The 22,110-nt window shown below is 35.8% G+C and overlaps 1 protein-coding gene across 4 annotated transcripts in view; it reads left to right on the top strand.

Annotated features, from left to right (window-relative positions):
- SGCZ (sarcoglycan zeta) overlaps positions 1-22,110 on the top strand; it is a 530,884-nt gene that overhangs the window by 454,569 nt on the left and 54,205 nt on the right. For all 4 annotated transcript variants that reach the window (XM_030023778.1, XM_030023769.1, XM_030023788.1 and 1 more), the window contains exon 4: positions 2,372-2,459. In XM_030023778.1, coding sequence (XP_029879638.1) covers positions 2,372-2,459 — 88 coding nt within the window. The remainder of the gene's footprint in view (positions 1-2,371; positions 2,460-22,110) is intronic.

Below are 22,110 nucleotides of genomic sequence, written 5' to 3'. Positions count from 1 at the left end.
CAGCTAAGTCTCCTCTGAGTTGCTAGCTCCTCTGAGTAGACTCCCTTTGAATACCTTGAACCTCTGACTTTAGGCACTTCCTGTGGAAAACAGAAGTGCAGGTAAACAGCGCAGATAAAATGCTGGACTGCTTAAATTGTCAGGAGTTTTGCTGCTGGGTTTTCTTTGGTCCGGAATTTAAGCTTGCAGCTCTATATTTGACATCCAGGAACTAAGGAATATAGATTTAAGTTCTTAACTTCTTCATCCCTCTTTTTATCTTTCAAATAAGACAAGAAAAGGAGAAGAAAGAAGGCTTGGCTCACCTAATCTTTTATCATCCTGTACTTGAGAATTTGATACCCAAGGTCTTCATTTACAATTAGAGCCTGAGCACAAGAAACCTGAGAGGCAGATTTTAGCCTGAGAATCTTGTTAACCATAAGTATTTTCCTAAGGTGAAAGAAACCTTCAATCAGACTATGAACAGTGTTTGGAACTGTAAGTTACCAAACCCTTAGCTGAGCAGCAAAAATATGCATGGCAGTACCATCCCTTGCTAAGGGTGAGTTTATTCTAACTTGGAAGACTGTTCTCCAAATATTGACTAAGCAAAAGTGAAAAGGGCTCCTTAAAAATATACTTTGGCCATTCAGCTGTCTATCAGGACAACCTCCTTTCCCAGAGCAGCAGTTGCCTGGACTAATGATCTTCAAAGGACCATAAGGAAAGTGGAAATCAAATCAAGTGTTGAGAAAAAGGTCCTTAGCAGCTGCTTTTGTTGCCAGAAGCTCCCTTGATTGCATCACATGTTTAGCTCAAACCAGTCACATTGAACACAGAGTCTCACTGATAATTATGGCTTTTTATATAGCAAGATGGACAAGCCAAACAGTGACTTTCATCTGCCAGATTCTGTGATGCAGAGCTAATTGGCAGGATGTTAGAGAGGTCATAGCATGGTCCAGCGAGAGATGAAACACACCTGAACTATCAAAAATTAGCTCAGAATAATTTCAGACTTCCCAGGGAACTGAGTATCATTTCAAGTTAATAATCATGGTGAAAACAACTGGGAAGAGTGTTTCTTGCAGAGGAAAGCCCTGGATTCAAAGGAAAGGATTGTAAGGTATAGAAAATTTACGTGCAAACCTAATGCATCCTTCAGGTAAAAATAAATCTTTATATATGGCTCCTTAACTCCTTTCTTTCTCTTCTTAAAGAACTTTCAAGAACAGGAAGAACCGATATATTAAGTGGCACACGCATACACAAGAAGTCTATCTAACCTAATATAGTCAAAAGACTGCCGGAAACAGCAATGTACCCATGGTCTCACTGCAAGCTTCAGGGGAATAACAGTGTGGTATCAGGTGATTCCAGGGAGGAAAGTGCCTCTCTGCAACAACAGCCACCATCCTAATTTTCCCTTCTTTCATGCACTCACTCCCCGGCAATGAGAGCAGGATCAGTAAGCTCTTTTTTTTTTTTTTTTTTTTTTTTTTTTTTATGGTGGGTTTCTCTTGGCTCTCTGTTGAAGCTCTTCCCATTTCCTGTGCATCTGTCCTTCTCCTGGAGGAGTGGGCCTGGCTTCTCATTCTTCAAGAAGCAAAATTCGATTCTGTCTTGATTTCTGAGATTCCTTAAGCTGGCTTTGGACACAGGATATGCCTATGCATATATATGTAAACACTTTTCAAAAGCTTAAACCTAGTAGGATGCTGACAGCAATGTAGTCATGTTGCAAACTGACTCCAAAAATGTTAAGATCATACTTAATATCATACAGTGTTTGTCTTTGTGCTCCATCAGCTTGATCACTAATACTACCTGTCAGGTGCTATTGGTGGTGGGGCAGGGTTGTCTGTTATATGACCTCACTATCCAGTGCTCTCTTTCTTTGCTTTTTGAGAATAATGATATCATTTACCCTCAAAGAAATGCATGGCTGTGTTTGTAAGATTTTAGTAAGTGCAATCCAAATACTATAGGTTGTACAGGCTAATAGAACAATGTAGTATAGTGTTGGTTAGGTAGCTCAAAAAGTATATGTTAGCAATACATGGAAAAGGCTAACAAAACAGGTTTGTGTTAAGGCTTTTTGGACTTGTATCTTTGTAATATCCTCAGGAAATAAGGCCCAATTTATATAAATTAAGTTCAACTGATTTCTAAAGCAAGGATTCTATGCACAAAGGTTTTAAGCTTAAAATATTATTCTTACTGTTTTTTTATATAAAAATTTGACTTGTAAAATACTTTATGAAATTGTTAAAAAGGCTATTATGTTTGACACAAATCCCCTCTCAGCATGCATGTTTATATTTAGTTCTAACTTAATTCTACCTCAACTTTTTGTTCTCTCATTTATTGTCTTATACATGTTTCCCAGGATAGCCCACTGGTCTTACAGTCTGACAGAAATGTAACAGTGAATGCAAGAAATCACATGGGACAGTTAACTGGACAACTGACAGTAGGTGAGTGTTCTTTATTGACTGTTATGTATATCAGTTTAGCTTTATGACTAAGTTTCATTAATTAACATCGAAGATAAAATATTGCTGAATAGTCAGGAAAAAAATCTCATCACCATACTCAAACAAAAACCAATGCATACAATGGATCACAAGGGCATGATTCAGCATTAACTGAAGGCAGAGAAAGTAGAAATGCCTCAAAATAGTAAAAACAGCTTAATGGAAAATTATTATTGTTGAGACAGCTGTATCAAAACAAACTAAAAAAAAACCCTCAGCAAAACATGTTTCAACAACAATTTCTGTGGGAAAATAACCATCATTTTCTTACAAGTTCTGTCAGTCTTCCATTACTTCAGTGGGAAATGGCTTGCCCCCATTACTCTTGCAATGTATTTTTAACAGCATATATTGAAAACAGTTGGAGTGACAGAATGAAAAAAAAAAAAAAAGAACAAAACAAAAATCCAAATGCTTTCCTAGTCACTACAAAATTTAAATGGAAAGTGATCATACTGCTAGTCATTCATTAAAATGGCATTTGACATTTTGCAAAGTATAAAATATAGCAGATCAAAGTTTCAAATGAAATGGAAATAAAAAATCCTCTACTTATCTGTTCCACTTTTCATGTATTTTTCTTTGCTTTTATTAATGTTACCATGTTATACTGTGTTTTTAGCACAAATCATACTTGCTGTGCTAGTAAATATGAAGTAATATTTTCTATATTTTCAGTACTAGAACAGTACTGAAGATATTCATTGCTTTTTAAGAATATTGGTCAAAAAATTCAGTACAAAGTAATGTTCTAGATCTGTTAGAAAACAATATATATTGACTGGGAATGGCGTGAAAAATATACAAATATAGATGTGTAAGATACCCCTTAGACTCCGCGACTTTTCATTTTTTTCACTTTACTTCTGGATTAAACTGTGTTTTGTCCACTCTTTTTCCTCATGTGCTGAGGATATGCTCACAAATAGTTTTAAGTTAAACTCTGGTTGTAATCCACACTGAGCTTTCATACTGGCTGGAGATAGTGGCTTCAAGCTGTAAAAAATCTTTGGCAAGTGCATACAGTGACACACCATCTGCACTGATTTCCCTGAATGACCACATCAAATGAGTGTGCAAAGGTAACCAGACTTGCTAGCAGATACAGATGAGGAAAATTAAGCCAACACCTGTTCTAGCCATATTGTACTTGCCCAGTGTGTTTATGGAACGCAGTTCTGTTGCATCTAGTAGCTGTATTATTAAAACCTTCTACTTCAGCTGGTAATTGCTAAAAGGTGAGTTGCCCATGGCAAACATTCCCATTGGCTGAAATAGATATGATATTTTGATTGCCGACACCATTCTTGCTAAGTGAATACAGCACTGAAAATGTATGAGTGTATTGAGATAGACCTACTTAAAGGCATCACACTAGTGGTTAATATTGTAAAAACATAAAGGCCTGAAGAAAACATGTGTTCTTACCTTACCATCATTAGAGTGAACACCTGTAAGCTCCTTGGTGTGCAGCTGGGGCAGAGTGTCTGCAGAGTGTCTATTGTATTTACATTATTTCTTATTCTTTATCTTCCTCTTCTTTTTCATGGCTATATGGCCTTTATTCTTTCTTATTCTTTCTTACATTATTCTATTAATACATAAATCTGTTTCTTTGGTTTTTATTAATTCCTCATATGGTATTGAATGCATATTAAAATATTCCTTATTGTTTATTTATTATTTAATATTTCTTACTTAGTACAGGTACTCATAACTACCAGTACAATCAGCAAAAGCCTGAAGATTCTATTATTGGAAATCAAAGAAATTAACAGGCACCTAAAATTCAGAAAGTATTATTCCTGCCTTCTCTTCTAAAAATGTTTGTTGTGTAAGGTAGAACAGAGAAAGACAAATTTTTTATTTTTGCTTTGGAATAAAAAGGAATAAAAAGCATGGAAACATCTGCTGAGAGCAGGGGAGGGGACTTTTCTATACCAGGTTTGCTGACATCAGAAAATATTTTTTTCTATTAGCTGTAAATATGCTCCAGAAGTCCCTGACTTCTTCAGAAATATTCTTTGTACCTTCACTGGTGCTGCATGCTGAAGCAGCTGTGAGTGTGGCTGCCCAGTGAAAGGGATGAAAATAAACAGTGGAGGAAGCAGTGAGGAGAAATATTTTTAAACTACAAAAAAAGTAAATTATTATGCTTCAGAAAAAAAAATTATTTAGTTAACTTTGAAATGTTCTTATCTGTTAACGTCCTAAAAAAGTTAAATTATAATAATTTAAAAAAAAAAAAAAAGACTACAAATTTATATGCATGGCAGGAACATTCTGAAAAGAAAGGAGGATGCCTGTGCATTCAGGTGTATGATAATGCACTTCCTAGACATGTGATATTATTGGTGTTTTATCTGTATTTCACAGGACATAAGTGATGTTACAAGGCAATAAATAGGCTGGTGTCTTGTTTTTTACTTTCAAATTACTGGTCATGTCAAATTTTAGGACAACTAAAAATTCTTTCCGTGGTGTTTGGAATTGTGCCATGCAAAACTAAAACAGCCTTAAGAGCATCTAATTAAAACTGTAAGTGGAAGATAGATTAATGTGAAGAAGTAGGGGTGGGGCTGGGAGGAATAAGGCTACATGATCACCCAGAAAGATGGAAAAACTCCAGTGAAACTCTTGATAACAGGTATTCAATTCTTTGAGTGACTATGAAGACAAAATATTTCCATAAAGTGCATCATTAAGACATCTTGGAACACATTCTAATCTAGGAAGAGAAAAGAAAAAGTATATTAAAAAAAAAAAAAAAAAAAAGATAGCTAAGAGTGCTGGATGATTCAGTGGTTACATGTTTAAATGGTGTAAAGTCAAGTCATGGCTCCAGGTCTTACAATACCAAGGGTGCATCCATTATTACAATACAATGTATTTACACTGACACTGAAAACTGTACAGAGAGAAAGTCACAGGTGTAGCAATGCTTTCTGTTGGGATCCGTACCAACTGAGCTAAAAATGTTGGTTTGTGCTCTGGTCTTTTCACGACATATGGTCAGGAAACTGCTAAGTTTGTATCTGAATCTCCAAAAGGACTTCACAGACTTCAGTTTTTAGACATGCCATTTAAGACCAGATGAGCAGAGACATGAAGTATATCTACAGAATAAAGATGTGAAGATGACCATCCATTGATTTTTGTATCTAAGCTGGATAAAGACAAGTAATCACATCTCTGCCCTCCCAACCCTTACTTAGAAATACCCTTTACATTATGCATTCTACTGAATTACCTTGACACAACCTTTTCTCTCTGCTTAGTCAATGTTTGCATACTTTAAAGCTATATAGAAAAAAGATCTACTTCTTTTCTGCCAATCTTAGAAATGCACATTAGTTGCTCACCTCAAACCAGAAGCCTTTTGTCTCTGTGCTCTCTGCACAGATCATATATACCTCTGCCTGGTTTTGAGTGGAGGACATTAGGGTGACAAGTGCTAAAGGGATCAAAATTAAATATGGCTGAAGGGAGACATTTAAACCCCACATGCATACTTACCGTAACTTCATCTTCAGATCAGATTATTACTTCACCAACTTTCTCATTTTTTCATGAGGTTGTTTTTTTTTTCTTTTTTCTTTTGCTGCAATAATTTCTTCTGACAGGTATTTCTGCTATTGTTTGACCCTTTTCTATTCATAAAGATCCCTGGGGATATCTGAAATGTGCAAAAATGTGCACTTCATTTTTGCTAAGCTTTGGGCTCTTTAAGACAGAATCATAACTCTCATAAAAGTCCAGAGCTGTATAAGTCACAGCTTTAGAGAGCTCCTGAACCTGTAGCTCTACTCACTGAGATCTCTAGAGCCATGCAAATTGAGAAAAATTACTAGAATAGCAATGAAAGTTATATCACACTTTTGCAATTACTTTTTGAAAATAGCAGGCAGATGTATAATTTTCAATTACAGCACTGGTAAAGACTGATAACAGTACTAAAAGATATAGCTAGTCAAATAACTTGTCAAACTTGATGGCACTTTCCATCCATTTACCACAAAATTTGTGTTGTGTATTTGAGATTTTTTTTCTTAGAAATGTGCTTGCTTACTTGCTGTGTTCCACCAAGAGTACATGGGGTATTGTGCAGAAACTATTGGACATTAGAAACTACAGGTATGTAACCTTGTGGGAGTGGAAATAGTCCCCTTCATCATTCTTACCTATATTACATATGCCAATTGTTTGTGCCTATATCTACCGACACCTTACCAGCTAACACATCTTACTACCCCTTCACTTTGGAGGTGATCAAAGTAACTCATTACCTAAATGTTGCCTGTGGTGTTCCCTTTGCAACATCTAGACATCAAAGAAGATCTGAAGCAAGAGAAAGCATTTCAAGCATTCTTGCTTTCGGACTTACCTGTGGTAGAACTTGTAATAATATGTGTGCACATGTTGCTCTAAATCTTTGATATCTATTGTCAAACATTGCCTTATTTAAAATTATTATGAACTTGAACTAAGTATCCATTAAGGCAATGGCAGTAATAACATGCGTAAGTAACAATGGATGAGAAACATTTCTGTATTTTTTAATCTTGTTTGCATACATAGTAGTTCCAAACGTAAGGTCTTTTCTTCTAAGTGTCGCAGGACAAGGGTAGTTTCAGAGTGCTCATACACTTATAGCCTTTCCTCACAGTAAGAAAAAGGAATCAAAGGGCTCAACTCCTCTCTCTCTTATCTGTATGGTTGTTCTGGTATTGTCAATAGTAGGGTGCTGGGGAAAGAAGGGATGATGATGTTTTACAATCCCTCATCAGCTGCTTCTACGCTTCAACTGGGCAAATATGGATCAGAACTTAGTTGTCAGGAACACATAAAATAAAGCCTTTCTCCTTTCCCTTAGAGGGAGGTTTGCCTACCTGTAGTCCCAAACTACAGTGAAATTTCAAAAATCTAAAATATATCAAACATTCTGCTAGTCTAATTTTCATATTAAAGTAATTGCACTTATAACCGCTGTGGTGCAATAGGATTATGAATATCGTTAAGAAGACATGTTGCAAAACCCAAGTCAGAAAAATGAGTTATCCATTTCTCAGCATTCTCTGAATTTGTATTCCTTAACTAAAATACAGACTGAAAAAAAAAACCTATTTGGGTCCTTAAAACCACTTTAATGTGTGGAAATCAGAAATACAGGCAATTCACTTGTACCATACCTAGATGAGTTAGTAGTCCAGCTTTTGCAGTGATGTGCAAACAGGAGTATTTCATATTGAACTTCAGACTGAATATATAATAGCTTAAAATATTCTTTTGAGGCATTTTATCATTAATCAGGCTCTTCTTATTGTAGCAAAGGTTTTTAACTTAAAGTTAATTCACTCCCTCTTCCTTTTCTAATCCAAAAAAAATGAACACAGAATCTGTAATTTCTGTGCTGTTACGTGCATCGCTTACATTCTTTCAGATGTTTTTGCATCTTAAATGGAATTTTCTGTTGAAAATTACTCTGTTGTCTAATGTTTTCCCTTGGTTTAAGTCAGTTACTTGTCAGTTCAGAGAATATTTAGATAACTTACACAGCAAAATATTATACGCTCTGAGTATACAAATTTGATACTATGTTTCTTACTGAAGTTTTATAGCCAGCTAAACACTCTTTCCAAGTATAGCAATATAAACAATTTATCAGGAGGTGAAAATACAGCTCGTCTGCTAGCCTGCAGTACAAATCCATTGTCAGATCTTTTAAACGGAGGTAAATGTGAGATGACTTGCCCTTTTTTAGTACAGGTTAGCTACCTTGTACTTAAATGCAGAGTTAAAGGATCTCTTTCAGCTTCAGGAATCACTGCAGAAGTTATGACGGAGCGGTGCCTGAGAAGCCATATGGCTTTATGTCTCTGCCTGGCAAAGCATGCAAGATGAGCCAAGAGGCAGTCAGAAAGCAAGCCATGTTGCTCATAACAGTTGAAATGTCCAGCTGGAATATGAGTCTCATCCCTTCTCATAATTTACAGTGCAATGTGACATCGCCTCTGTTTCTGTCTGTCTAGTCCCTGGAAAAGTCTTTTTACAAACCGTCTGCGCTATATCATGTTTGTAATAGAAGCTCATATAAAAAATACTCAGATCTACTCTTAATGACTTTGGCTAAGTTATCAAGAGAATCTACCCCCATTAATTAATTATGTTGAAGTGCAGTATTAGGAAAATTGTGAAAACTGGTCAAGACTTCAACCTCTTTGCCAGCACTTCAATGGGTCTGCCAAAGTAGCCTTTTAAAAATTAACATGTTTTTTATTTGAAATTCATCCATATTTCTCCTGCAATTCTCTGTTTAAGTCACCTTCCAATAATAGAAAGCCTCTCGACTTGTTTGTTTTGATTCAGCATCAAGAGGCAGTAATAGTTAATGGACTAGTAAAAACAGTTGCAAACAACTCTTCTAGTTTTTACTTGTTTCACTTGTAAATTAGTTGTATCATTCTCTGTGTTAATCTAGATATATACATTTGACATTCAGCAGTGGTGAAATTAGGGTCTTGTGACTAGCTGTTGCATTAACTGGATTGAAAAATAATACTTTTTTATACATCCATTACATAATCAACTCATAAAACTATTGAATATACTTGGTATCACCAACTATTTGCAATCCACTTTGTGCTTGGGTAACAAAATCTCTTTGAAAGAGAGAAATACTTTACACAGTACTTCAGATTGCTTTTAATCATTTAGGTATATTTTTAATTTTTAAGCAATATTTTTCATATCTTTATGATAGTCTTATTATATGTTATGTGCAGACATAACACTACATTGCTGTTTAATATTTGAAATACCCTATGGTGTAAAACATATCTTACATCTCCCTTATGAATTGCCACATGAAAACTGTGCTATAAAAATAAAGAGTGACAGAGCTATTCTCTGTCACTTATTAGGACCAAGTGGTAATTCTTTCTGGTTGGTATGGCCCATTATTTAAGCTGAAACCTCCTTTCTGAAATACAAGAGCTTATTGTGTCAGTTGATATGTCAAAAATTTAAAGTTCCCCCATGAGTAAACACAAATGCATGCAGCAGTAGGACAATAATTAAATGCTGTGCAATTTCTGCGTGGTTATTTCAGGGATGAGAGTGCTTGGGCAGTGTTGGTTCTAAACAGCATAGCAAAGAAGGTGTATGCTGTGGATATAAGATTCCTTGCTTTAAGTTTTATCATCCTCACTAGCGTGTTATACATAATCTTCTTTGAATCTTAAAAAGAATCACTTTTTATTAAATTATTTAATACTACATCAGTACTTCCAGAGCTGGGGTCTTGAGACCTTCCTCTTCCTCTTATTTCTGCATTCAGGATTTTTTTTTTTCTTCTTTCTGCCTACTTCAGCCTCTAAAAGTTTTTGACATTTGTGTCTTGATCCAACTTTTCTTCTTTTCTTTTTCTTTCCCTCAGTCTGAGCTCAGGAAGACTATTTCTACCTTGGATACAAGGTACAGCTCATGTTAGTTCATATCTGAAGTTGTACTGATCTAACATGGAGAGCACCTTTTGCTGTCTTTAACTGACAGTCAAAAGAAAAACATACTTTGTACTTTTATAACATACTTTGTACTTTTATAACTAGTCTGATACTTCTCTCTGTAATATTTGTACCATAGACAAAATACATGCAGGTTATTCTCTCTATGTCTATTCATCATCTATTTTTGGAAGGAATTTTGAGGTCCAGTACCTGGTTTTCAGTGTGTTTTTCTTTCCATAATCTTGAGCTGGTTTGGAAAGGACAAAAACATGGAGGAAAAGATACCTTTTCAAAGTCAGAATATGCAATCTTAAGTTTGGACTTCAGAAATCCTCCAAGGCATATGCAGCTACCGGGCAGCGTGCTTTCTTTTCTCTTCTGCAGCTGCTCCAATTTTCTTGTATATATTCACTATAAATCTTAATTTTCATTGAGCTACTGCTATGAAATTGGACATTTGTTCTATTACATGTGGGAAAGGTATGAAGCCATATCAGAGGAAGTTCAGATTGGACTTTAGAAAAAGGTTCTTCACTGAGAGAGTGGTTGGTCCCTGGAACATGCTCCCCCAGGAAGTGGTCGCAGCACCAAGCCTCTGAGAGTTCAAGGAGTGTCTGGACAATGCTCTCAGTCATATGGTTTAGTTTTAGGCAGTCCTGTGAGGAGCAGGGAGTTGGGCTCAGTGATCCTTATGGGCCCCTTCCAACTTGAGATATTCTATGATTCTTTCGAAGGGGTACAGAAAAAATCGGTGGGGGGGAGGAAGAGGGACAAGTAGCAGGCCTTCCTCAGGACCCAGATGCTGACAGTTGGTGCTGGCAGGAATAGCCAGGCATGCAGAGAACTGGCTGTGTGCTGGCTTCCTGCAGGACAACCTTGGGAAAAGTGGTAGCCACAGGCCTCTTTTCTCATGAGAGGGTAATAGTTAGTGTTCTATACCCACTGTCACTTTAGAGATGATGGGAAAAGGATGAAAGGGAACACTAAATCAGTGCTTTCAAGGCAGTGATTGTGGAGGAGGAGCAAGAGCGCAGCAGTGACCCTGTGCAGAGGGGAGTCCGATACGCTAGGTATGAGCCTCAGCTCGATGCCTTAGTGTTTCATCTCAATGCTAATTTTGACTCCAGAGCACCTGTAGTGAGACTGGACATACGCTGAAGTAGGTTTCAATTATCAACAGCTATTTTGCCAGTGGTACAGCAGCCTTCCACTTACTGTTCTGCTTTATAGGCTTTTTATTTTACCTCATTGTATTTTAAATGCAAGTTTGGATGTTCCCACTTTTTCTAGAAAATTGACACTGAAAACTAGGAAGAAGGATATTCTCTTTCAGTTCTCCAATATTTTACCCTCAATATTATTATTTTTTTTTCCCAGTATCATACCAGAGGACATGGATCTACAAGCAGTGGTTGGATTTAATTGTAGAAGTAGAGTCTGAGTGGGAAGAGGTCATTAGTGGTTTGCATGGTGGTACAGAAGTGTTAGTGTTTAAACATTAATCCATTGCCATCTGTCCTGCTGTTGTTAGCCACACGCTGTTGGCCAATACAGACAGCATAACTACTACCCAAATGTTCAGAGCAGGGAAGGAGGAGTGATTTCCTTTCATAGGAGAGAGATCCCAAAAGTCAAAGAAATAGATATTATTCGGAGGTATTTAAGTAGGTTTTGAGGGATACAGCACACATCTTCAAAAGATGGTTCTAATTCTTTGTCTTTAGGTTTATCAAAAACTAATACTTCATTTCATTGCAAAAACAGGTGCTGCGCATGCATTGTGACATTCACAAGGCTGCTGCTGGGTGCTAAGCATTATTAAATTACTTACAGCATCTGGACCTTTAGCAAGTCCCTGACAGGACATTAAGATTCCATTTTTACTCTTTTTTTTCCTGATGTTCAGACAGCTCATTAATATTGGTAAGAATGTTATTCTAATAGGAGTGGCTTAGTTGAAGGACAAAATAAGGACAAATAAATGAGAAGCCATTTTTTAACTTAATTACAAAAACATAATTTAAAAAAAAAAAATGAGAAAAAGAAGAGCAGTGAGATTGTTTTGATGTTCTCCTTTACTTCAGAGCCACAGAGAACACTTGGAAGAAGAAACTCAACAGCATGCTGCTGCTGTTAAAGTTGTTGAAGTGACAGCAAAGAGATTTATCAAAAATACGGATGAGAAGTAATTTGATTGTAGACTTAAAGTCTTTATTCAGCTAAGTTATCTTTAAAAAGTCTGAGTTCTATCAGTTATCTTACTGAGTGAGCTATGGGAAATTAGCCTGTTCCTATACATGAAAGAGATTTTTGCAAGTGGATAGTCCGGCTTGGAAACATTTGTCTGTTTGTCTATGAAAATTATTTGTCCATACAAGATCATGAGCCTCTTAGATCACAAGTTCTAGTTCATATCTATCAGATGACTAGTATTAAAAAATAAATAAAAACCCTTCTGTTTTCTAGAATTTCCTCTTATGTCTTTAGACTATCAGAATTACATCTCACTCTTATCTTGCAATTATTGTGTGGTTTTTAAAAACACTAATGTCGAAGTTTACTTTCTATTTATTGCACTGCTTTGTCTGAGTCCTATAAAAGTATGCAGTTCCAAAACCAACTTCAATCTATAACACTGAAACTTTAATAACACATCGGAAAAGAGCAGTTAATATCCATAACTAGAACATAGCTGGTTTGTTGTGCTTATTTATCAAGATAATTATGTTTATTTGCCTTTTAATTATTCTGCCTTCATTCAGAACAATATGGAGTTTCAAATTCCATATTATGCCAATACTAGAGATGTTTAATTGTGCCATTTGTAGATGGGCAGAGCTGTCTTGATGTAATATGTCTCAAGCATGTACAGGGCATTTAAAGGTATATTTAATATCGATTTTTTAAATTTCTATAATATATAAATATATCTCTGAAAATACCTTCTTTTTCCTTAGATTATTCTTAGGGTGATAAATATTGCAGTTGAAGCTGAATTATGAATAGATGGCACTAAATTAATGATTAGCTGAATATTTTAAAATTTCAACTAGATTTCTTCCTGTGAAGAAAAGCATTCCATAAATCTGAAAATAATTATTCACTGAGGATAGTTATCACTCACTGAATCTCTAACATCAGTTATAGATCAAAATAATACAGAATAAGCATTTTTTCTAAATCAAAATTAAGGACTACATTGCCTTTAAAATAAGTTATTCCAACATTAGAGTCCCAAAACTTCTGAGTTTACTTTTGTGATGTTTTGGACAGATGTTTTGTATAGAGAAGCTATTTTGTTGCTCTTCTTTCACATGTATTACTGAGGCACCTGGACTCTTTACCAGTGTAAAGTTGTCAGACACTAAAAGCTTTCTACCCATTTTGCTTCTGAAATGGAAAAAGTGGTTTTCTGTTATGGAAGAGGATGATGGAATGGTTCTGACACTTACCTGTCTTTTAAGAAGGAAAGGGAACTTTGCTAATCTTCTGTCTCTAGTTTCATCTTTTCTGGGTCTTCATTAGCTTGTTTTGTTTTGGTTGGGTTTTTTTGGTCTTTTTGGTTTGTGGGGTTTTTTTGTTGTTGTTGTTGGTTTTAACTGCTTTTCTCTTTGGAACTTATATATGAAGCCAAATGCTAATTTACCACATCTATTTTTTCTGTGGTGGAGCAATTCTAGTTGGCTTGCCATACTGCCAAAGCAAAAGCTTTCAACAAGTCCAGACAAAAATTCCACCTATGCTGCAGGTCTTGCATCTGAATTTATACATCCATCTGCCTCTAGGTTAGAGTTCTTTCCAGATACAAAATCATACGTTCCTTTGAGGACACTTCAGACTTCCCCATGATACTAAACTTGCTCTGTTACCACAAGATCCTACTCCCAAAGGTATCAATATAACCTTTCCAAGTGGTGTATTTGAAAGGCATACAATCTGGAGTGATTCAAATTACAGATAAAGATGCAGAATTTAAGTGTCAGCAGGGTAGGAATCTGAGGTAGATGTCTTCATCTGTGAATTGAATTGCATCTTCTATGTTACAAGTCAACAATGAACTCCACTGAGAACCTTAATCAGAAGAGACACTTCCAGAAGCTGAGACCAAATCTGCTTTTATCCTGCTTCTGCAGCTTTCCTGGCCCTTGTCCCACTGTCAAGGGCAAGGAGACAAGTCATTCCCTAAATGGATAATACAAAAATCCTGAGAGCTGGGCTAAGCCATCATCATGTTGTGCTATCATCATAGTGGATGCTAGTTGTTCGGAAATCTGCAAATGCAGTTCACTGATCTACCAGGTAGCAGAAGGGTTTAAAATTATCATTTTCTGGTCATCAGGTTATAATTTTTTACTCTTGTTTTACTACCCAGTAGTGCCCAGTGGTAGCCTTTTTGTAGATGAATCCTGTGTATCTTTTAATATCTTGTACATTCTTTCATTAAAACTTTCTCAGATAAAGTGTGATTATATGAAATGCTAACACTTTTTGCATAGATAATTTCAGCATATTTGTACTCTCTAGCTAAAGCAGATAATCCGAGAAACAGTCACTCTGGAAAAAATAGATTTTCCAGTCCTCCCTATGCTATAGCTATCAGTGTTGAATTTATTTTATAAAAATGTAAACCGGGGGTTTTTAACATTCCTTTTCCAAGAAAGCTACTAAGTACTCTGGTAGCTTGTATCCTTTGTTTCAGTTTTCTCTCAAAATGTGGTGAATTCAATTATTTATCTCAAAAAGTTTAATTTGCATTCAGAAGCCTTTTAATAGTCTAATTCAGTACATTGTGAATAATATTATACAATACTTTCTAGTCAGAACAGGTTATATTTGAAGTCCATGGAAAACTGCCAAAAGCATCTGGAAAAACAGCTTGTACCTTTCTAATAAAATTGGGGGGGTTGTGAAGAAGAAGAAAAAAGATGATTGAAAACTAACCTCTGAATAATAAGTGTATATAGAGAACACAAGTAGAAATATTTGTTAGCTTTTAATTTATAGTAATAATCCACCAAAAATGTTCAAAATACCTACAGAGTGGAAACAAATTTCAGAATGACTGTCTAATGCCTACAGAGAATACTACTGCTAAGAAAGACAAAGCTGAAACGTTTTTCTTTTTAGATGTTCACAAAGCAAGACACATAACAGTTAGTAAAAAAGGTCACAGGGTAAAATCAGGAAGAGAAAAGGTAAGGAACCGTTAGGTGACATGAATGTATTTCACTTTATTCAGTTTCAGTTCCAGTCCAGTTCACCTCAGAATGATAAAGCAGGAGGCAGATATGTGCTTACACTATTAACAATTATTTTAGCAAGTACACGGATGAGAGATAAGGTCTTAAATGATGCAGACAGGTCAAACACCAGATCTGGTTTTAAGAAAAGAAAAAAGCAAGGTTGTAAAGATGTACAGATAAGTGATTTGCAGTAGAATTTCTAGTAAATTTTTAGACGATTCAATAGAAAAATCAGACTAAAAGTCTGACCTAAAGGAAATATATAATGATAAATAGAAACAGTTTTAGAGAGGAATGAATGACCTTATGATCTGCAAGTTGTTATATTTCCCAAGGAGAAATGCAACACTCCTGGTTTGTCTTTGAGTTTCATCTATGTAATGAAATTTCATACTCCCTTTACTGTCTTGTGCATGCTCTTGCTATTTAATTTGAATGTGCTGTTCATTAAGCACAGCATGTAGTCAGGTGTCTCATACTATGTATTGTTCTTTTTTTAACTCTTGTTTCTTTTCAGTGTAATACACTGTAAATAATATACTTCAGTTAGTAGGTAACTCTGAATTTTCATAAAACATGTAGTGGCCAAACAACGTAACAGTAATGTTATAACCTAACTCACCTAACAAAGACAATGGAAACTTTCCCACTGATTTTGTATGGGAATGTAATGCACAGACTGCTTCAGTAAGCCTCAGCTTCTGAAAGGTATATGATCATCTTTGTAAATTATTTCAGTTATAAATACCAATTGCATCACAGAAAGCTAAAAATTCCAGGGTTGAGGATAATGCTGAAAACTTGGAAAACTCTCTTAGGATTCAGTGATATTCAGGTTGCATTCATCATGAGGAAGAAAAATTGATAAACTTTGTATTCCCATTCACAGTCTGGAGTACTCAAAAATACATTAGTTATAATTAATTCATTTGCATGAGCTGGACATTTGAACTTGTCAGTGAAAGCTAAGTTGATAAAGGCAGCTATAAGAAGAATTTAACATAGTGTAGCTATTTACTGATGTCACAAAGAAAGATTCCTGGACAATACAGGAAAACATCTGTAAGAAAGATAATGCAATAAGGCTGGTAATAAAAAATAATATATATTTATTTATAATTTACTCTATTATTTACTTCATATTTAAATATATGTAATTTAATAATTTAATTTCTATATATTGATATTTATTTATATATTTATATTATACATTATTTATATATGTTTATAATATATTATAGTATTATGAGAAAAATCAGTCAGCTGAAGCCACAAGCTTCAGTTCAACTATCTAGCTCATGTTTTGAATAAACTAGACTTAATGAGATTATAAATAGAACAAAACATACAGTCTGAAGTCTTACACACACAATTGGGTGCCTGGCATATCTTCCTTTGGCTTGCTTAGCTCTCTTATCTAAGGACCCATATAAGTGATTAAGATACTATAGCTAAAGTTACAACCTGTCAGCTGAGCCACAGGAGCAGACAATGCACATGCTTTTAGCCATTACAGAAGCAAAATAAATGTGCTAACTTAAAGCTCAAGCAACCTTCAAGAAGCACATTTTACTTTCATTCATCCATGTGTATTGCTTATAGGTGATGACACCTATGGACAGCTCTATCAGATCAGACTGAAGGTCTCTTTAGCCATGTAATTTCTGAAAGTCTCCAATAGAAAATACCACGCGATAGGGATAGTAGGAGGAAAAGCACAGGTTTGCTCTTGTGCAGTTGTGGCCTTGTATAGAAGTACCATGGAGAGTGTTGTCTGCTGCAACTTTTATACAACTTTCATACATATTTTCATACTTGGGTTCCACCATCAAGACGCACCAGGAAGGCAGACTGAGGGAAAAGTGTATACTATCCATGGCTGTCGTGGTTTAAGCCCAGCCAGCAACTAAGCACCACGCAGCCGCTCACTCACTCCCCCCCACCCAGTGGGATGGGGGAGAAAATCGGGAAAAAGAAGCAAAACCCACGGGTTGAGATAAGAACAGTTTAATAGAACAGAAAAGAAGAAACTAATAATGATAATGATAACACTAATAAAATGACAACAGCAATAATGAAACGATTGGAATGTACAAATGATGCGCAGTGCAATTGCTCACCACCTGCTGACCGACACCCAGCTAGTCCCCCAGCGGCGATTCCCCGCCCCCACTCCCCAGTTCCTATACTAGATGGGACGTCATATGGTATGGAATACCCTGTTGGCCAGTTTGGGTCAGCTGCCCTGGCTGTGTCCTGTGCCAACTTCTTGTGCCCCTCCAGCTTTCTCGCTGGCTGGGCATGAGAAGCTGAAAAATCCTTGACATTAGTCTAAACACTGCTAGCAACAACTGAAAACATCAGTGTTATCAACATTCTTCACATACTGAACTCAAAACATAGCACCGTACCAGCTACTAGGAAGACAGTTAACTCTATCCCAGCTGAAACCAGGACAATTGCAAAGATGACAGACAATATTTTAGGTGTGTCTTTTCATGAAGTTCCTAGAAGTAAAATCTGGCTGGGATGGCAGAATTTTCCTGTGAGCTTCCGTTTGACCAAGTCCTAAACCTGTAATATCACTAATCTTTTATGGATACCAGTGGGTCTGTAGATCATGAAGAAGGAAGAGACATGCTACCACCATACCTGTTGTCTGATTCAGATGGTTCTACTTCATTTTTTTTTATATATGTATTTGTCTTATATAAATGTGTGGCTTATCCCTATGCTAATAATTTATGTTGACAGTTAGTATTATTCACTGTAGTCTGATGCTACAAAAGGTAACAAATATGTGCACTGCTTCTTCTGGCCCAGCACTTGCTCCAGTTTCCTTTGTCTGAATATGTAATCATTCAGACCAGGAAACCTCGAAGGTGACCCTCTCCTAAAAGTAGTACCTTTCTGACATCTCCATAGCATGGCCATCAACCATTGACAGACCCAGCTGGGGAGGGGGGGGCTGTTAACTGCTACTTTCACCCTTTTTTGATATAACAAAGATGGTTCCTTCCTATCCTCAGCAAACAGAACACAGAATATGTTCTGATTGCCATGAACGTTTGCTTGTGTAGATGTCTTGCTCTCAGCTGAAAGCTCTCTTTATTTAAATTCCTCAATGCTTCTATTCAGCTGGTATGAGTCCTTCATTTGCATTATTGCATTTGCATTCACTGAAAGATTTGAGACCTCTGGTGGCCAAAATAATATAATATCTAACATTCCTATGAATATTAACAAAATTTTATCTAGGTGTATATTTCACAAATATTGATTTTAGACCCAGCTGGGGGTTGAAAGTTTATTAAAAATGCTTTATCTCTTTTATCTCCAATCTCAGAAGCATCAACACATTCTCATAAAAGTAACTTTCTTTGTCATCCAAAAATACCCTGCATTTAATGAAAGTTTAAATATTCCATTTTTCATTGAAGAATCAGAAGACAGTACATTGAATTTCACTGTGTTTTGCATTTACAAAGATCACAAATTCATGGTAATTCCCTTTGAATTCTAGGCCCTATATTTAATTTAAAGTGGTTGATTTCTTATCTACTTCTGTGTCTGAATTTATTGTCTGCCAGATGGACATGGAAGGTGATTTAGAAACCAGACACAACTGCTAGCGTTCATCTGCATCTGATATAAGCACACAAAAGAGAAAAAATATAACTACTTGTGTCTTCAGTATTGTTGATAGTTACTATTCCTCCTGCATCTCAGTTTCAACATATGTTTCAGTAAGTTGAGAATGAATGGAAATGCATTGTAGATGGCTGGAAACAGACCAGAAGACAAATCAAAGCAAATGTTAGCTTCACCCTGGTTTTAATGTTTGTGTTACTTTCATTGTTGTTGATAGGAGTGGGAGCGGAGCACTTTACTGCCAAGAAAGAAAGAACATATGATCTTCTTAATACACAGGGTTAAAGTCCCACACATATTTTGAGTGCTAAATGAGTAATGAGCACTATTAGATATCCTTAAAAATCTAAAAACTAAGTCTAAAGTAATGTTTGGGTGGAAACTGTTGCAGTTAGGGAAATTATGACTTCTAGTTTGTCTATCTGGTCTCCACAGTAATCACTTTCTACATCACTTCTTATATTCACAAGTATCATACAAGCATTATTAACTATTATGTCATTTTATGGAAAATTGGAAGGGAAAGGAACATTGTGGAAAATACTCAGGAAAAAAAAAGGACCTCAAACCTGAATATCCTTTCCCACAGCAAAAACCATGATACAGTGCATTATAAAGTAAAATATGCTTAACCACAGAATTAGTTGAGAAGAGGTTCAATCTGCTGGTAGGGTAAACCTGAACTGGGCAGCAAGCTGTAATGACTGTACATGTTCTCCAAACAGTGAAAAAACCCACTATATGCTACCCAGGATGAGCAGCAATTTCCACAGCAATAAGCTTTGTAGTAATGCAAAAAAAAAAAAACCCACCCAAACTACCTGTGCACTCTTATCACATACAGAAAATTTGATCTCATCTCTTAATAACAACCGTCAACAGTTTATCATCAACACTTGTATCATGTGATTACGGTATCAAGATTTTTACCTGATCAGCATTAAATTGTATTTGGTAAGTGGAGTGTTTACCCTTCCATCCTTAAAATTGTATCTTTATAATCATATCTAAACCTTGGAAGACTGGTGAGTTCTTGGTGGTATTTATTCTAATTCCAAGTAGTGGTTATAGTTTGTTTTCCTGAATAATAATAAAGTAGTATAAGGCATCATTGACTTTAAAAAGCAAAATGTTAAAAGCATACATTTTTCATGGTTGTTATTTTGGTATTAATAAGTAAGTCAAGCTAGACACTGTACAAATTCAAAATAGACACAGTTCTTGTCTTGAAATTTAATCTCTGTTAGTATTAATCTGGGTTACAGTACTATAATTTTCTGTATCCATATTGTATGTACTGCCCAACATTTTCATTTAACACATCTTCACTGTAGCTAAAATGAATAATTTTATGCTTTGTACCATTTTTAACATAGCTGGTTTAATGATAGTTTTGATTATGCAACTGCTGTGCAACAAGCATGTGTTATAAACCATCATGTACGAGGTATGGGGGAATATGAATTGTACATTTTTCATCTATATACTTTAATTGAATTTCAAAGAAACTTAGTAATTTAATTCAGTATTATACAACTGAATTTATAAGTAAATAATTTTCCTGGACACAAGATGACAAGAGAGTTTGCTGTGGACATCCCTTGATCTTGGTTAAAGCTATTAAGAAGCTGACTGCATCTCTAGGATGAAGTAGGTTAGGAGTATAGGATAAAGTAGCACAGCTAGAAAGCTTTTCAGATAGCCATGTGTTTGGTAGAAATTACGTTTCTAAACAGAATTTGGAAGATAGATTTTCTTGCATGTTTCTCTGGACTGAAGTATGCAGTATTCAAGTGGATATGATTTGCTGAAAATAAGCATAGTGGATAGTGTGATTGCTCTACAACTTTGAGCTAAAAATTTCCAAAGTTTTGCTTTGCTCATGCATGATATTCTAAAAGGTGATTCTGTCATCATTTTTGTTAGTATTACTATTAAACCTTCAGACATTTTATGAGACATGTATGTTTGTAGAGTGTTTTTGGAACACAGCAATTTGCATTACACTAAGAAGATAATTCACTAATACATTGCACATGCAACTGCTTACTCTTATTTCAACTGGGAAATGAAAATGTAATGAAACAGAATTCCATTTTGATAGCGTTGATTACTCTGTAGGCAGTTTAACTTTTCAAAACCATTTTTATAACATTCACATCTGATTCTACGTCAAAGAGACAAACTTAACATGTATTATGTTTTGTGAGTAATCTCTCAAGGGGCTTGAATACACCAACCACTGTTTCAACAATAAGTGAGTAATACCAAGTGATGCAGTGTTAAGTACCAAGTGCAACAGAAAGTAAAAGCCCATTTCTTTTAGCAGAAAAAAGTAGCGTTGTATCCTGTAATGATATTTTGGACTAGGTGAATTCTAGGTGTACTTTTGTACAATGCGATGCTTAAGAAGCAAAAATGCTGAGCATCTAAAATATATGCATTTCTTTGTAGAAGCTCCAGATCATTGTTCTGTAAGTCATTCTTCATGAAAAGCTAAAAGGCAGTTATTGAAACATGGGCTGTCTCTTGCAGTGATAGATAAAGAGTAAGAATGAGGCAGGTCTTTTTTCTCTTTGATTTCTCTCACTTTTTCTGTTAATCCCTTTTCTTTACAGAACTAACAACTGTGTGTAAATTAACAGCATCACAGTACTTATAAAGCCACGTACTTTTAGGTAGCTAAGCAATCATGAGCTCTTAAACAAAGATGAAACTAGTTAGTATTAAGTTATTAAGTTTCCTGACCTGTAACTATGGTTGCAGGACAAGGACAGGTCCAACTTTCCATCCTTTTTCAGCTTTGCTTTCCCATCCCTCTCAGCTGCTGCTGCTGTTGTCAGGCAGGCAGCACGCTGTGGTGGACTCCTTGCTTTGCAACCCATCAATGTTAAAAAGCAAGTCTCATGGACCGTGACAATAAATGCTGGTTGTATTGTATTTTATTTTTTTTTCTAACCAGTTGAGTGGAGTGGTTTGTTTTTCATAGAATCATAGAATAGTTTGGGTTGGAAGGGACCTTTAAAGGTCATCTAGTACACACACACACACACACACACACACACACCCCCCTGCCATAAGCAGGGACATCTTCAACTAGATCAGGTTGCTCAGAGCCCTGTCCAACCTGACCTTGAAGGCTTCCAGGGATGGGGCATCTACCACCTCTCTGGGAAACCTGTTCCAGTGTTT

The sequence above is a fragment of the Aquila chrysaetos genome, chromosome 1 (genome assembly GCF_900496995.4).
Source record: "Aquila chrysaetos chrysaetos chromosome 1, bAquChr1.4, whole genome shotgun sequence".
NCBI classification, from domain to species: Eukaryota; Metazoa; Chordata; class Aves; order Accipitriformes; family Accipitridae; genus Aquila; species Aquila chrysaetos.
Note: the sequence above shows the minus strand (reverse complement) of the source record. Positions and strands in the feature narration are given on the sequence as shown.